Source organism: Rhopilema esculentum, chromosome 6 (genome assembly GCF_057945365.1).
Source record: "Rhopilema esculentum isolate cy_ngs chromosome 6, ASM5794536v1, whole genome shotgun sequence".
In the NCBI taxonomy this organism is placed as follows: domain Eukaryota; kingdom Metazoa; phylum Cnidaria; class Scyphozoa; order Rhizostomeae; family Rhizostomatidae; genus Rhopilema; species Rhopilema esculentum.
Genome location: NC_142820.1, coordinates 10021579 through 10039814, shown reverse-complemented (window position 1 = coordinate 10039814; position 18236 = coordinate 10021579). Strand labels below are relative to the sequence as shown.

Genomic DNA, 18236 nt, shown 5'->3' with positions numbered 1-18236 from the left:
GAAACAGGTGAACTTTAGAGCAAATTGTCGGTTCACTATTTCGACTTTACATTTTCTGTATTATATTGCTGAAGAGGTAATTAAAGTTATTCGAGGGTGTGATGAACGCAAAATAAACAATCAAAATTTATATACATCCACTGGTTATGCACACAAGTGCTTCAGAATCCTGTCACTCAGTTACTGCAAAAACCTTGAGTGTTCTAATCCTTTCCAAGTGTTTTATGCAAGATATACAACAAGACATTTTCTTGAAAATGTCGTCCATTGGAGACACTTTGCCAAAGACAAGAGGAATGCTTGGTGAATCAGCCGCTTAATTTCCAAGTAATTAAGGTATTATGAATATAGTTCATCAAAATATAATAAAAAAATTTTCACAGAAATGTCAAGTTTTTCGTTTCCCAGAAAAATAGACAAAATCAGCATTAAACCTTAACTTAACCGAAACCGAAACTTAACTTGCTATGTTTTTATTGCAAAGATGAAGTTAACTTTAAGTTAACAAAGATGAAATTTAGAATGAAGTATTTTTGGACGGAAGTCAAATAAATCGATGTCCAATGTGGACTAAGTTACTTTAAAAAGCAATATTTGGTCTTCCATGAAGTTTCTTATAAGGGACGTTTATGGAGATATCTAAGTTTCCTAAATAGGTATAAAAGGCAGTATTCTAACAGAAATGCTATCAAAGGCTCCAGCTTAAGGAAAGGGAGAAATGAAGGGAATTTTCAAAATGCTTGTTTCCTGATTTAATGGCGATGTCTTGACGCTTTTCGATGGTCATTTAATTTTCTCATTGGTTGGAATATACAATAGGCCTATTTTTACTTATCCAATCGGCAACGTAAGACTAATTCTTAATGTTTTTCTCAATCATAAAGGCACTGCAGTGCCTATTTTCAACTCTGAACGGTTGACTGACGGGGCATGATGCCTTAAACAAGGACAAATAAAAATTTTAATTTTCTTGTCTAAAGAAGAGGATAAAAAAATGTAGGGATAAAAAAAACACCTGAACGGGCTGCTGTGAGTTTTGAAGTAATGATACTCCATGCGATGTCGAGAAACTCTCAGCTGAAACAGAGAAAAATGACAAAATGATGAAGTAAAGCAGAAGATCACGTAAAATATCTAGGTACCTTTAAAAATGGTCAGCAGGCACAACACAAAAGACAAAACGACAGTCTATATCATTAGAAATGAACTTGTTTGTGCTCCAAAGAATTAAAAAAATCTTTATCTTGTTTTTGCTCCAAAGAAATCTTTACCACAAGATCTTAAAAGCCTGACAAACGACCTTACTATAACTTGTCTCTCTTATTCAAATTATACTTCTTAATAAAGTTGGGTGTATATTTCCAATAAATCAACATAATGATTTGTTAGTGATAATAGACAGATTTTTCACATAGGAGAAAATATTTCATTCTTTTTTACAGGTGATGGATTTCATCGCTGACGGAGATTTCCCGCTTTTTCGTGCTATCTTGTGGTTATCAAATATTCAGATTCCTCGTGGAGCCAATGTTGGAAATTTTTATCGCTCTCTGTTACATGTGGGCCGGATATAGAATTTTTTGGATAGGATGGAGCAGCCTCTTTTTGTCTACTCATACCATAATATTATAGTATTAATCATGATATTATAGGAACTCTAGGTTAACAGGTCCTTGATTGATGGCAGCAAAATATTTTGCTGAGCAAGTCTACCTGTATAAACATGGTTTTTTATTATCATTACCCAATTCTGTTCAATGACGACATTTTAAAAATGAATTAGCATCAAAATAGGTTTAGCCGAGAATATAGATACAAAAATTTGTCGACCTTCCTCCAAACATGCAATCGGTGATCTGAAATTCATTATAAGAGAATGCAAAATACTGATAAAATCTTTTGTACTAGACAAAAACATTTATCAAGAGGTCTTCCTATGTTTTTTAGCTCTACCGCAGCATTAGGCCTCTTACCAAGTTTTTTAAGCATAAATTTTCCTGACACACTTCAATATATCCTCAGAGATTTTCTTTCTTTCGTTTCATGGTTGAAAATGCGTGAGAAAATGCATTTACTTACATCATCAGCAGTTTTGATGTACGCTTCAAAGGTCTTCGCTCCCTTAGGATCCAAAATCATACTCTCCCTAAGCTAAAATTGAGTAGATGTAAGTTTAAATCATCAAAGGCTAAATCTCTACTTTATTTATCTTTTGCTAAAGCTTGGCGACTGAATTATGTTTAGAATATAAAGTATCAAATTTCATCTTGTACTGGGGCGTCCTTCAGAAAAAAAGTTCGTATGAAGTACCATTCTGTACATCCATCTGATGAACAATATGCGCAAAGCATGAAACAATACAGTATTATATCCATTTGTGTTACCTGCGTCAAATATTTTCAAACTTCATCGAATAAATTAATATATTATCCTTAAAAATTTGCTTGTGAAACTGAAATGACAATGTTGTCAACTTACTTCTGCTACATCACTCTGGTTGTGAACAGCATATTCAAGTTGATCGATGTCCATGTTTGGTTGGGGCCATAGTTTTCCAAGCTACGGATGGTAGAGAAGAACATTGTAAAAAATTCTTTAACCATGGTTGGCAGCGGAAAGAATTAAATCGCATCTCTGCTAGGCTTTAGGACCTCTTTGACAACAGTGTATAATTTCTAGTAATGTCGCTTGTTGCAGGCTCCAGCCCTGCCCTAACTTTGTCACTCACTCACATGTCCCCTCGCTATATTTAAAATCCTCTTCTGCACTCACTGTATCACTTCCGTTGCATATGGATCAAGGATAGGTGTAATACTTTGACAGGCAGTAGAGGCAGTCACAAAATTGTCCTTGATTTTTAATCGTTGCATACACTTTCAAAGTAAAACTGTTAAGACACTAAAATATGAAGCTTTAAAAACTTTCTAGTGATACTTGATACATAACCAAGGAGTCATAGCAGGGGAAGCACTTTGTGTACAATATCTTGAATGTCAAGCAAGGGAATGTGTATCCAATCAACGTATGACTGTTGTTATTAATAAAAATCTACTTTAAAAAAGCTACCGCGACTCTATTTTCCTCAAACTTTGACAAACTTACAATAAAGCCTATCAATGCAGAAATTTCAATAAATGAGGCAAACATTCAGACAAGAATTAATGTACAAAGATGCTACCAAATTGTATAGAGAATTGCAATAAATCCAGTTAAGACAAGTACTCACTTTAACTTCGTTGATACCTGGGTGGATTAGAATTAACCCATTATTATCAAATGCAAACACATATCCATTATGTCCAATCTGAAAGATAAAGGCACAGAAACAGTCAATGAAATATGTCAAAGTCTAGTTCCAGCAAGCTATGCCGTATATGTTTTCAATATGATGTTGCCTTTAAATGTAATTAATTATTCGATGCCCAACGACCATTCGAATAAGGCATTCAATGAATCGACCAATTGGGCTGCTATCAAACGAGTCACCACAGCCTTCATTATTTTAGCAAATCTCTTAATATCAAGTCTAATGATGTCACAGGAGCTGCTGATAATATGGTCTGCTTTAGTACTATGCAGTGTCTCGTTGACCTACATCCATATGTAATTGGGAGATATATTGCTTAAATGCCTACATTTGTCTTGAAGAGAAGTTAAGTAGCAAAGAAGATATATTATCAAACCGCTTGTGAACGTAAATAAATTAGGCATCTACAATACATTTAGTATAAGCTGTGTTTGCATAAATATGTTTTTAAAAAAAGGCAAAAAAGAATATGCTGAGATCACTCGGTAAAGGCAAGAAAAACCAAAGAAAATTGATAAAATGAATGGAATGGTTAAACAAGCCAAATGGAGGACAAAGATAAAGATAACAAATACATTAAACCTACCAATGGATAGTTGATAAATTCATTCATATCCTTGACTGGAACATCAGTAGCCATGACACCAAGAAGCTGCGAATCCTAAAAGATTATGACTATTTTAGCCATGCATTTATGCCAGAGCGTTCAAATTGTCGATTTATATGCTTTGAAAATAAATAAGCAATTAAAAGCTTCCAAGATCTCTTTGACTGAAAGAACAGAAAGAGCTGAAAGGTACCTGATTATCTTGTTATTGTGTCTTCAATATTAAAACGGAAAGAAAGTGCGCTATTTTATACCCTCTAGGCTACTTGTGAATAGCTAGGAAGACACGTGAAGAGCCAACCTATTTTCGCTACATATCAGCATGAAGCTCAATTAAACATAACATAGTACTACAGTTTATAAGTCATATATTACAAGTATATGGGGGCGAAAACGAAAAGCTCTTACCGTCGTATTAGAATTTCGAAATACTGGAGTCGATCCAGTTGACACAAGTCCACTTCCCTAGAAATGAGGCAGTCGAGGAAATCAATCCTATGGAATTGTTGACAATAAGGGTTTCAGCTTATTGAGAATGCAGTAAAAACAAATGTTTTGATTTAGATTGACTCATCAAAATTCTGTCGCAGGACAGAACATTGGTTGATGTTCTTCAATATCTTTTACTCACCGTCGCATCTACGAAGACGCTTGTAAACATGGTTGGTTTCACCTTTTCGACGCCGACAGGACGACTTAGCACTCTGATGTACGACTGCCAAAGAAACAAACACATTTAGAGCTTTTCAGAACACTATGGAATAGAATATTCCATATCAATAAATATTCTAAATTTCAAAGTACTCTCATCAGATATGTCTTAAGCTAACAATAATCACAAATGCACTCAAATCGGTTAGAATCTTTTTAAAAACATACAGTAAATGTCTCTGTAGCATTAGGTACGTGGCCACCAAGGTAACTAGGCAACACAGCCGTTCTAGAGGCCTTCCTGCAAACGTTTATACTGCCTGTGGTACTTTCACAAATTTTCTTTAAAAGATATCTACAGCCAGGTGCAAGTTGAAGTTAGCTTGAGAAAAAGTTTGATCCGTTCTTGTTTCCCCAATCATCAATCAATGGCAACTTGCATATCAAGAAATGAGCGCTGTGTTTTCCTAAAGATCCTTTTATTGGTTTTTGTCACTCAATGGTTACATCTTGCTTATATTTGACATTTTAGAGATTGCCAGCTTTATAAAGACAAAATCCCTCTGTCAAAAAACAAATATAAGATTTCATTGATAAATGATTCCATTACAATACTTATGTAAAAATTGATGTAAATACCGTGACTGTTTCCCAGACAGTGCCAACACTCGGAATTCTAAGAAAATATCCTGATAGAGCAATAAATAAGAACAAAGGTGAAATATATTCGTTGGAAATTTATGCTTGATACATTTATGAAGAATTGGATGAATGTTGAAAGAAATAGATGGCTTGCAGTGGATGGACAAGCTGTGCCAGAAGTTGTTGATTTTAAAGTAGCTATATGGATTGAACTTATTTGGAAATTGAAAATGCGTTATATTAAAGTTACTGGGATAAATTTGAAGTTTTTTGTAAACGAGAATTGTTTGGTTATCTATATGGACAAAGGGGTCTGTATTATGCACGCATACTCCTGAATCACTTCATATATTTCATTTAAGTATATGCATCTGTACTTGTATATTCGTGATTTATATATATATATATAAATATTATGCCTTAAATTGCTGTTTTTACAATTTTGCACTTTTTGCATCATTATCTTATACCTCTGCAGCTACATTTCGATCAGGCTTTCATGCTTTAAGACAAATAAACATTGAAAACCAAAGCAGAATAACACGTTCAGCTACCTCTATTCTTGCATGCCATATCCTTAAGCTCCTCCACCCTGTACTGAGGTGGCCCAATCACAAAAGTGAACACTCTGATCTAAAACAAAACAGAATGAGGTACAAATGTTTGGCCTGAAAATTGTAATATTCCATAATATCATTATTATATCTATATAAATTGTTTCCTTAGTTATGCACATGACTTCACAATCACCGATCACTTTAGAAAAATTTGTTAACCTAGATGGAATCAATCTCAAATGTTCTTCCATTTAGAAAATATAGCATGAGATTAAATATTGTTTACCTTTTTATCTGGATTGTATTTTTCAAAAATCTCCTTTTCGTAACTCGCAGATCCGTCTGAAAGTATCAAAAGTGCTTGCTGACACTGAGTTCCTTCATTTCTTTCTCTTGCCTAGAAAGTTTTCAAATATTACTGACATTACTTCCATAATACAATCTCATGTTAAACGTTCAATTACAATAATTTTTAAATGGAACATTTCATATAAGGTTTTCCAAGAATAAAGTTGCTGCGAATATCAATCTAAAAAATAATACATTACAAAAAATAGAAAAACCAAACATTGGCAAATTTTAAAGGCAATCTACAGATTTAGTAAACTTCCGATAACTTGAACACCCATTTGCCAAACGCCCGATTACTCTAACATTCGTTAAGTCGAACTGATACTTTCATTTGAAATACCCACCAATAACTCGAACATTCTCTATGTCGCACCATTTCATTGGTCCTTTGGATGTTCGAGTTATCGGGAGTTTAGTGTACTACAATGGCTTGAGCCATCTGCGAATAACTTGCAAATCAATCAAATTGAGAATCAATTATTTTGTGAATGGTATTAAGATAACTGATTCATCAAATTTTCATTGACAAATAGCTTAAATCTTTTAAGTATCTGTCGATTGCCTGTAAAAGTTGCGAGCATGATAAAAAGTAGCAAAAAATGGGGTTCAACAAATTATCAATAATTGAGGAGATACTCAAAGTATGCTAGAATACGCTTCTTTGGGTTTTACAAACAACTGAAAATATTACAAAATAGTCTGATGAAGATCGAATCAAGTTATTCTCACAAGAATAGAAGGAAATTAAGTACATTTTTTAGGAGAGTGAATGCCATTTCCAACCCTTGTTTCCAATCAGCAGTGCTTGTTGCCACCCACTGCTTCAGTTGGTGTTTAATGAACTGAAAAAAAGAAATCATTGATTACAAATGATTGTTTCCTACCGTCATACGTGTCAAACCACCTCCCGTAGCAGAAGGGTTTATCCAAATGACAGCTCTTTCCATGTTCTCTATTTCTCTTTTTAGTCACACTTTTCATTGATCCTAAGATCAGCTAAAGCTCAGTTTAGACCAGGTGATGTTTCTGTTGCAGTAATCGTAGTAGAACCTCTTGTTTGTCACAGATATTTATTATCTGGTAAAGGAATTCCACTTGCACCTCGTGATTGTGTTATGTTGTTTTGGTATATAGGAAACTTTTCATTATCGATTCAACTTAAACTACAGTTATAAATTTTACTATTACAAATGCAATTGGCTAGCCTGGATTTACAAAGAAAAAACTATTGCAAGCACAAAAAAGAAATTAAGAAAAAATGAGCAAGTTTGTTTGTCATTTGTCTTTTTTGGAAATTGTAGAAATCATTAGAATTGAAAAAGTTCAGGATTATTCCAAGATTTATTTCTTCGGCAGAAGATGTAATAGGTAGTAAGGATAGTTAAGTTGGATAGTTTTGAGATTATGAAACGAAGATGATTTGGCTTATATCTAGAGCGTTGCACATGTCGAAGAAAGAAGAGCCGCAAAGATGAAAGACCAAAGATACTTAAAGAACTGACAGAAAGATTGACAAACAAAATAGAAGAATAGGCCGAGATTAGGCTATGAACGGGTGGCAAGTATTTGTGTCTTTTCTATTTCTTTTTCTTGATGCTTCTTATGTTTGAGCTTAAAACCCCTTCTACACTATGCCGGATAAATTTTATCCGCATCAAAATAAGTTCAGATAGATGTCGCGTTTACACTAGACCCACGCTATCCGCACGAATTTGAGAGCGGCCATCCGAACAAAATTATAGTTCACCTAGGAAAGTGGATTAAATTAGTTCGGATAGCTATGCGGCACAGTGTAAACGCAAATCAATCCAAACAAGTTTTATGCGGATAAATTTTGTCCGGCCCAGCGTAAACGGGGTCTGAAACCGTGCTGTTCCACGAGTTGATTTGGATAAATCAATTCGTGAAACAGCATTTTTATAAGGTGATTTTTAGAAGATAATCGGAGTACCTCCTTATTTCTCCTTGTCGCTTGTATGAGCTTCAACCCATGGTCTTCGCAGCAAATCAGTTTGCTTTCATTGTTGAACTACGATCGAATAATCCGATTTTAATCTCCAAAAGCTCATAATCATTGGGGCTAAGAAGCGTAGAGACCAAGCAGGGGTATTGTGGCTAGGTGGGACACAGGGAAATTTCAAGGTGGGCCACTTTAAAGTGAGTTTTCTAAACCCCGGAAAATATTGGATATAAACAAAATCCTTGGTGAGAATACCCCTCACTTACATGTACACCCAAGTTAACAGTTCAGAATTAGAATAGGTCAACATATACAAACAGGCCCCTGTGAAAGAAATGTATGGAATATCAACATGCCGCCGAGAGGGCCACAAGGAGGACCAAACTGCTCCAGGGCCTCGAGGTCTAGAAGGCCTCGTAAAGCAGGGAATTCCAATTTAGGAACTGAATTTTAATAAAACGCAAGAAGTATGCCTAAACATTGTAAAATGTGGTAAACGACTGCAAAAAACGTTCTAAAATGTACTTCAAGCTTTTTCAAAGGGCATGGCTTCAAAAACTTTTTCTGCTCACTTCGCTCACAAACTACGGCTAGAGAAAGGGGGATACACCTCAACAAATATAGCAGAAAAACCTTTAAAAATGATAAAAACTTGCGTCTTTAAAATTTTTCATAGTGCATAGTTTCCAGGTAGGTACCATTTTGGCGACCTGTGGTTTGTGATTGGAGATGTCGTACAATAGAGCGGCCCCCTTATGTTCATTTTCTGAAGACACTTTTCTAGGAGCTACAACGCCCCTGGGACCATGAAAACCTTTCAATTCTCCTTATACATACCAAAACAACGTGGAAGAAATCGTTTGTCGAAAGCGTATCGACGATTACATTGGAAGCCAACTTTGCAATCTGGGTTCTTAAACCGAGAAGGCTGCCAGACCTATGAAACAGAACAGAAGAAATGATGGGTTAGCACCAGTTCAACTGCGTTTGGCGTTACACTTTGTACACGTTGTATCAAAACACTTAGTATTGCAACAATATAAATTTCCATCACCAGCAGAATCTATTATTCTAAAAGCACAAAGCTAAAAGCAAAGGATTAGAAACTTTTTTAAGTAATGGATACATCTAAGAACAACACTTATACCTTAAAAAGCACTAAGAATTTGTTAATGTGATATAAGCTTATAAGGTTTCTACCTTTTCATAAGGATTATCACAGTGCTGCTTTTGAAACTGGTAACAACTGTAGAAATTTGTATCAAGTTTTAATTCTTTAACTTTTTGCGTACTTCTTCATCTTTTTAATAAAAAATCACAATTCTTTACCTCTCTAATTAAAAATTACAATATGTTTATTAAGACCTTGACCCTGGGAGACAATTTTCTACTTTTGCTGTTTGGCAGAAAAATCCTTTCTTGTTCCAGAAAATCATAACGACACGTTAAAAGATCACTGCAATGTTCACTGAGAAAATTAAAAAAAATTTCCCTTCTTTATCACACAAGGAATTTCCTTAATCTTTTTCAAAACCAAAAGTTGCAACAGATTAAGTTGCCCAAGTGAAGAAAAAATCCTACAAGGTGTTCTCAAAAACAAATAAAGTAGAAAGTACTTCTTACAGATTGTAACAGAGGGTAGATAAAACAAAAATGTTTAAAGGAAAACAAAGAATACCAAAAAAGATATTTCTACCTGTCGATTAGTATCACGACATCTTTTGGAGAACTTGCTCCCTGTATGTACCTTCAAAAGCGAAACTTACGTAAGTAGGTGCAAAATTCACAAAAGCATTAGTAGCACTTGAAATTTGTTGAAAAATTTTAATAGCTGAAATTTTATGCAAAACATTATCTCTAAAAAAAGAAATTAACAACCGGAGAAGTTAACCGTACAGGAGATCGTTGTGTGCACCTGTATTGAAAGTTGGATGTATCTACAAAGTTGTAAAGAAAATAGTTCACCACAAATAGTTAGTTGTTAATATAGTGCTAGCTCAAGCTAATTTTTGACTACAAATGCCTCACCATGGTCTTCTACGAGCATCGTAGAGGTCTGGCTTTCCAGGCGTAACAGGCCATCCTCTTCCTAAAAAGTTACAATCTCATTAATTGTCAAGGAGAAATAAGTAATAAAAAACAACATTTAATTTATGAGTTGGACTTCAAATGTTTGATTGTGACTAAAAAGGAATACTACATCAATATTTTGGATCGTAACAAATACTAGCTATAGTTGTAAAGAGTCAACAGAAATTGACTGACTTCTTGAAAGGACAAACGGCTTGCCTTTTCCTTCCCCCTTTTATTCAGTCATTCAGGAGTAGCGATTATTTATATGTAGGAGGCTGTTCATTAAACAGGACTTTATGGATATTTCTTCTTTTAACAATTTTTCATTTTCTGAGATTCAAATTACTGGTTTGTGCTGCAATTGAAATAGATGAATTTAAGAACTGTCTGTATTAGATTTAAACCCTCAAGGCTACCTGGATATTGGCGATGAATTCCTTCTGCACTTCCAAAGTACTGCCATGATAAGTCTGGAAACATCTCAAAATTATCTACAAACACTTTGTTAAGGTTCTTAGTCCATTTGATGTCCCTGGCAACTTTCGGAGCTGGCAAAACAAGCAAATAGATTAGCAACTACTACGCTAGTTAAGAAAATCAACAATATTCATTCTAAAAAAATCTAGCTTGTCACCTGATTAAGAAAATTACCAATAGGTTACAATCAAAAGTTCTTATATGAAGTAGTGGTAGCAAGAGGATCAAGGAGAATTCACTCTCCTTCCCCCCCTCCCCCCCCCCCTCCCCCCCTCCCAAAAAGAATTCAGCTAAAAGAGCCCTTCCTTTAGCAGGGAGCCAATCTCTCACGTTTCCCCAAATAACGTCGTCAATTCTTGGATTTATGATCATGGAAAAGTTCATAGAAACATTTTGCCTTCTGACTTTGCAAAGTAGATAGGTTAAAAAGTACAATAAGAAGCAACTTAAGTGTACCAATCTTTTCTTGGACTATATGCCTTAAAAACCGTTCTAAATGCATGCAATACTGTTTATATTTTTCTATTGTCACGTGCAGGTATTTATGAAGAATAGTTCGGCCATCTTGGCGCACCACTTTTTATCGATGTCTAGCCAAATCAACAATATGGCTAAAATCGTCTTTTCAAAGGAAACATACTATCAACGTGCAATTTTTTCATTATTACATTCGATTGGTTAATTGTTATTACAAATAGCAATTGTAATAGACAATAGACAATAGATAATTGTGACCATTGATTAGCAAAGTGTTCTACTGTAAAACATTTTTGCCTTGTGATTCATAAGCGTTCTTTTATGATAATGTTATTCACTCACACTTACGTAAATACTGTGAAATATAACAAATAGAAAGAAGATCTGAAAATTATTTGAAGCGCTTTGTGTAATTTAGACAAATACAATAGGTAAGTTCATGTGAAGCATAGTTCAGCATACCACTATGCAAGCATATTGTCTCCCTTCGTTTTAGGCTGTTTATGCATAATCATTTGCTTTAAAGTAAAATGAAACATTTTAACTAAAACTTTTGGAAATCTTAGAATGCATCTCGGGCGTTAACAATTCTTTGTGCTCAGTTATTTGGAAATCGTCACAAAAAGACAGATATTATAAAGAGTTTTACAACCAGTTGAAGTTTATAAGGACACGAGAAAATCTAGCCTTCTAGCACAACCTATACAAAACGCTAGTTTATAAAGCGCAAGATGGTGGTTCTTAAACTTCTTCTTAAAATTTCATCAGTACTTACATCTGTCATAAACTTCCGTTGGAATATGTACAACACTGGCTGATGTATTGATAGGCACTCCAAAATGTGAATCATACATTAACTTCAAGGTGCCATCAAGATTTTTGGCAGCATAGTAGTTTAATTCCTGAAAAGGTAACATAGAATGTTAACGCTATAAGCACAAAAATGTAGAGAGTTTCTCTATTTTTCTTAAGCCATGAATATGAACATCGTTGTCTAAAGATAGCAATATTTTTTAATTAACAGACCGAGAGCAATTAAATATTATGGCCCCGAGAGAAGAATGACAGGTCACTGTTCTTCATCTTTTTCTTCTTCTTTCTTTTGGCCCTCTATACTGAAATTAGTAATCACAATCTTAGATTTTGATGTGCATGGCTTCTTTTCATTTTAGAAATTTTCATGTGATTGTATTTAATTTTGCGAAACACTTTTTTCACATTTGTGAATTAGGATGTTTTCTTCATTTTCTCGGCCTTCTACAACTTGAATCTTCTTGATGAACTCGTTTAATACTTCTGTGTTGTTGCTTTGAATGAATTCTACATACTGCATTGTTTGTCCTTATTGGATGAATTTTCTTGAGGCTTCACGTGATAAAAACAATAAAAACAGTCAATAGCATGACGTCACAAAATGTTGACTGAACCACAAGCTCCCTGCCTCGCAGCGTCTACAGTACTAAGCAGAACGAAAAAGGAATACCTCTTCCGAATCTCTAAAGTTCTCTTCTGCTCTTTCTGCTTTCTCGGCTAAAATCTGAAGAAATAATAGCAAAGTTTAGAAATTTGCGTATTTCATTGAGGTAAAACAAATAGGCATTAAAAAATTTTATAAAAGGTTTTCAAATTTGCACCCATAGTTTTTGACAATATCAACATTTCCATAATAGGACAAGTATGAGTTTAGTTGAAATGTATTCGTTTCAAAGGATATCATAAATAAGCTGCCTTGAATACGTGAACAAGTAATGAACTATGAGGTAATGAGTTGAAAGCAATTATGAGGTAATATTACCCGAAGTGCTCTGTTTTTCCAACTGAAAAATTGTTCCATCTTTTGGGCCAATTCAGCTGCGAGTTCACTGCCATTAACTCTTTCAATCTCCAAATCATATGACTCATAACTCTGTAAAGCAGAGAGTCTGTAGGGTTAAAACTTATCTTTGACGTCAAATTTTGACCATGTTGTTTTCGAGGTAATTAATACATTGCAGAAATTTTCTTTTTTAGCTTTCCTCAACTGCAGATAAAACATAAGCTTGTTTCTTTGTCATGCTCCTCTATGGACCTAGCCTCTATATTAGAGGATCTAGGTTTGGTCTTGAAAACTTAGGCGGATTTTGGCATACAAAGCCCTCGAGCAAGTGCTAACGATAATTTCAAGATTGATTATGTTACGAAAGATCGTAACAAGGACAAAGTTGCGAAAATCAGTACAGAGCTCGTGCGAAAGATGTTCCACAGTAATTTTTATTGAGCTTCTTGTATCTTTTGTTCGAAAATAAGTTGTTAACTGACCAAACAGTTTTATAAAATTAATATAAAAGATGGAGGGAGGCTATGAGCTACTCATCGAAACGCATCATCTTTGAAAAGCTCTTAAGTTCAATAGTCATTTTGAGGGAAAAATCATTTAATTTTTACCTTGGCCAAAGTTGAAACGCCCATCATTTCCTCTGCAAATTTTACAGTCTCATCACCAATGCGACTTGCCCAATATTCTATGCTGAAAGATACGAGAAAGTGAAATCACAAACTTTTTCAAGCAAAATACACTGCTACCAGAGAACGAAAAGACTGTTTGTCTAAATTCATACAAATAGATAGTTTGTCAATAGATGTAAACTAAAAGGCCATAGTGTACTTTAATATTTAGTAAACTAAAGCTTTTCGTCTGACACTCTTCAGAGTTTAAAGCGTCAGAACATAAATCGAAAACTCTACGCTAGGAAATATATTGAGCCATGTGCTTGTGTTTCTGATTGGCCTATTTCGATCCACAACTGGGTATATATATTTCCTAGCATAGAGTTTTCGATCTATGTTCTGACGTTTTAAACTCTGAAGAGTGTCAGACGAAATACTTTAGTTTACTAAATGTTTGCTTTTTTCAAAGCCATTTACAAGTCTTGTACCACCAAAAGATTGTTTAATATTTAATAATACCTTGCATGCTTCAAAACTAAGGATACCTTGCAGGCTTCCATATCAGAGAGCTCTCTACACTTAGTAAATTCAAAAAGCAATTGAAAAGTTATTATACGAGCTGAACACAACATAAAACACGACTCTTTGGAAGAGCAGCTGCTATAAGATAGATTACTGTGCATAATTAAGCTTTAACTGTATATAAATTATATCAATGTAACTACAGTATTTAATTTCTTATTTGGTATTTAGTTGTAAGCTGAAGGGATTTTTGTGTATAAAGAATTTAAAATGAAATAAAAAAACAGTTTAAAGTTTCCAAAAATTATACAAAAATAGACTTCTTCTTTAGTGCATTTCTTTTTTTAAATTCTTATGTTGATCCAAAGGGTAAACCAGTCTAATTTCTCCATTAATCTCATTTTACAATAAGAAAGAAAAATAAAAATACTTTCAACAAAACCAAATCTATCTTTTGCTGTTCATTTATTTTATATTAAAGAAATTCCATAATGTGGCAACCAAAGCCATGTTTAAGATTTATGCTTTGTGAATTGTTTATCCTTTCATTAATCAAAAGAAAAGATAAAGCCGATTGATTACAAGAAGACTAATTCCCTTTTTGTACATATAGTTGCATTAAAAGACGCTTCCTTAATCCTACATTCGGCATTCTAGTACCTATTAAGGGTGATATCTTGCTTGGTCAGATTAAGACTGCTAAACTTTCTCTATATAATCAGACATATTTAACTATGGATCACAGCAAGGTCAGTTCAATAGCAGCTTCTAAATACTGCTAACTCTGAGAAGCAATATAATACGTAATAATACGTCTGAGAAGCAATATTTTCTCAAAAACCATTTTGATTGCTCTATGATTTCTCTCGTTTCTGAGCATAAAAGAACAGAAAACTCTCACAGAAATATTTTTTACCTTTATAGTTTTGCAAAACTGTTATTCGGCAGGAGAATGCTTTAGATTGGAAAAATAGCTAGCTAAAAATTAATATGGTTAAGTATGGATTCATACGGTTGAAGTCAGCCAGATATGGAGATCTAGCAGCTTAAACTGTATTTGTGTTTCTTGATAATACTCTTATTGCTGAATGACAACGACTTAACACAGATGGTGAAATACTGGCTATTTTATCAATTAATTAAATCCAATGCTTAATTCCTTCAAAAGAAAAACAAACAACCCTCCTCTTTCAATATGCGATGATGTCAACAGGAAAGAATGACTCACGCTAGCAATTAGGGACCTGATAACCCATTTGTCCGAACCTTGACTGGCCTAAGATGAAACTGCAACATTGGACAATTACTTGATCATTCTCAGAAAGAAGGATTTGCTGGCAGCCAGGTCTGAAGATGACCCATTGTCAAATAAAGGACTAACTTTAGGATTACTTAACAAAAAACATCAACGAAAACTTGATTTGAAATCTCTGAATTTCTGAAAGGTGTGCAAACACAGTCAGGCTGAATGCAAAGACATTTGTCTAATTAAGGTTGATTTCTTCAATGCGTTTCATGATGAACAATAAAAAGCAACTCGGTCAGTAAAATTTATCGTTCTACATTTATCACCCAATTCAAAATTACCCGAAAGATTCCTAGCTTGTTCAAGCAGGAGAGCAGAAAAACATTAAAGCAAGCTACGAAGTTTTCTTTGGAAATAAGAACAGTTAGTGGCTCTATCAGTTAGCTTTATCGTGCTGCTTTCTAGAACAAGATTCAGAATTTTCATGCGCAGGTAAATAATCTCTTTTGACTTAGACGAGCAGTGAAAAGGTCTTTATAAATAAAGTTTGAATAGTTGTATTCCGTAGAGAGAAAATACTCCACGTCGACCACGCCACTGGGAGGTGCCTTGAATTTAGATCAAAGGACTTCTGGCTGCATTATCGCTAATAAACATTATTATTAGGTGTCCAAGTCGACGGCTGGAGGAACCTCTTTGTTCTAGTTGTCCTAATAGAATTAACCATTTGAATCAAGAAAGACAGCTGTTTTGGCTCAAGGGGGCTGCTTTATTTTTAAATTCAATCTTATTCTCTTTGAGAAAGGCCGGTGCTAGTGTCTGGGTTCGTCCATTTTAAGCAAAATGCAGCGTACATTACGCTGGTGATGATAGTAAGAGTGATAACAAAATAACATGATTTTTAAATATGGAAGCGTGTCTTCGTTTCTTGACGGATTATCAATCGGCTTTCTGATGCTTGTATCAAATTTTGCACGAGTTTTAGGATAAACGAAAAAAACAGCGTTCAAATATTAACTTGAATTAAGAAAACTTTTTGCTGCTACGATATATACTATTGCAGACAGTGAAGCAAGTTAAATTTGCATACATCAAGCCAAGAAGACATCTGTTATTAAAGAAAATCAACGATTGGAGAAAGATTGAGATAATTTTTTCCTATTATACTTAGTGTCCGGCAATTAAACTATTTAACTATCGATCACAAATTGGAAATGTAATAGGATAAATTTTATTAGAATTGACGAACAAAATGGACTATGTTATAACCGAAGAAAAAACGAAAATAAACAAAAACAAGTGTTCTTTTTCTTTTAACAAGTTTTAAAAGCATTCTCGGTTTCTTTTACTAGTCGGCCTTTAATCAAAATCGGCTTCTTTTGAAGAAATTTTTATCAAATAAGAAGAACGGTACTTAATAAAAAATTAAGAACACCGTGGAAAGAATTATTAGGTCAGTTTAAAGAGTATCGATATTAGCATTATTTTTTAAACGATCGACAGGAAATAGATTTGAAATTATAATACTGAGCATATGGAAGAGGAAAGTGGTCTTAATCTTCAATGCGAGAAGATCAAATTTCAACAGAGCTCATCAATATTAATTGCAAGATTTGGCTGCCGTGCTACAAGCATAGACTAGAAACTCTTATCAACCTGCCTCGACTAAATTTTCAAACTCAGTGTGATTATAATATTTTTTAAGGAAATCATTCAAATTTCAGGTATTACTGCTCGATCTTTTTTATCACTATGTAGATGACAAAATAGCAATAAGAATGCTAACTGAAAGACATTATAAAGGCAGAGCTTAGTTAGACTGAAAACAGCAAGAATTTCACAGTGATGTTTAGTGATAATATAGGTATACCATCCATGTTAAATCTCTTGCCATATCTAATATTTAAAATAATGATTTACGGTCATTAACTCATTTTGGTAACGCCACATGCATAGTTGTTAGCACAAGAACCACACACCAAAAGCTATTGCAGAAACCTATTCTCTTCGCAAATTTTTGTAAATAATGATAAAAGATTCTTGCTTCTTCTTCGCATAAGTTCCATGTCAAGTTAAAACTACAGATATAAACATTCTTTATAGAAATAAATGCAACTGAACAGCTTATAGACAGTCAGCAAAAATATTTCAATTGAATTCTTTTAGAATAAAGGAAGGATGTTAAATGGATTGAAATTAAGTTCCTTGCGAATTGAGTTTCTAGAGATGACAACTACAATAATGTCAGTAGGATGAAAGCATGTGATTAATTTATTATGCTTGTTGGAAAATAGATGTTAAGTTAAATTGCCTAAAGCAAAACGGAACGCAAAATCAGTTTAAACAAGAAACACAAACGTATTTATGTCTACTTTGTTTGCATTCTATTGCTATCTATCAACATCATCACAGCGTTGTGACTGTATCAATCTACAACAGGTAAAAATGAACTTACGTTTCCAAAGAAACTGTTCCTTTTTCTGAGCTGCTCTGTCTCCAGTTCGTCGTGAAAACAATAAGCATCACCAAAACGTTCAACGGCCTAACTGCATGTGATATATCCGCCATTTTCCAGAGGTTCGTAAAACTTTGGGTTGATTTTCAACTGGCCAGCTGCTTTTCTTCAGAGCGTGAAGGCACACTATAGCGCTCACAGTTGACGCGCACAACTAACTCACAGAAAACACCTGGCTTTTTATCAAAATCAACATAAGTGTGATCAATAATTGCTTGATCAAAACAAAGTTATTTCGATAAAACGAGCATGTGTACTGACATTCCTTGCGCATAACGGTATAGAACCTATTGCGCCTAAAAAGCGTATTAGAAAGGTTTTTAAGAAAGTAGCTTGAATGGTAGGGTTTCCGTGGCGCACAATATAAATATGCTTCTGGACGGCACTCTTATAGTGGTAAATGCAAATAGACCATCAATGAGTG

At 34.2% G+C, this 18236-nt stretch overlaps 1 protein-coding gene across 1 annotated transcript in view; it reads right to left on the bottom strand.

Annotated features, from left to right (window-relative positions):
* The window catches only part of LOC135685921 (voltage-dependent calcium channel subunit alpha-2/delta-3), a 36976-nt gene extending 18866 nt beyond the window's left edge, over positions 1-18110 (bottom strand). The window contains exons 1-21 of the mRNA XM_065202020.2: positions 17753-18110; positions 13527-13608; positions 12898-13008; positions 12586-12639; positions 11878-12004; positions 10565-10696; positions 10104-10164; positions 9772-9822; positions 8913-9012; positions 8067-8144; positions 6868-6957; positions 6051-6161; positions 5762-5840; positions 5205-5254; positions 4546-4629; positions 4323-4379; positions 3894-3968; positions 3227-3304; positions 2479-2559; positions 2080-2151; positions 1016-1077 (exon numbers count right to left, since the gene is read on the bottom strand). Of these exons, the coding sequence (XP_065058092.2) occupies positions 1016-1077; positions 2080-2151; positions 2479-2559; positions 3227-3304; positions 3894-3968; positions 4323-4379; positions 4546-4629; positions 5205-5254; positions 5762-5840; positions 6051-6161; positions 6868-6957; positions 8067-8144; positions 8913-9012; positions 9772-9822; positions 10104-10164; positions 10565-10696; positions 11878-12004; positions 12586-12639; positions 12898-13008; positions 13527-13608; positions 17753-17865 (1748 nt within the window). The 5' untranslated portion in view covers positions 17866-18110. The remainder of the gene's footprint in view (positions 1-1015; positions 1078-2079; positions 2152-2478; positions 2560-3226; positions 3305-3893; positions 3969-4322; positions 4380-4545; positions 4630-5204; positions 5255-5761; positions 5841-6050; positions 6162-6867; positions 6958-8066; positions 8145-8912; positions 9013-9771; positions 9823-10103; positions 10165-10564; positions 10697-11877; positions 12005-12585; positions 12640-12897; positions 13009-13526; positions 13609-17752) is intronic.
* Positions 18111-18236: the final 126 nt, after the last annotated feature.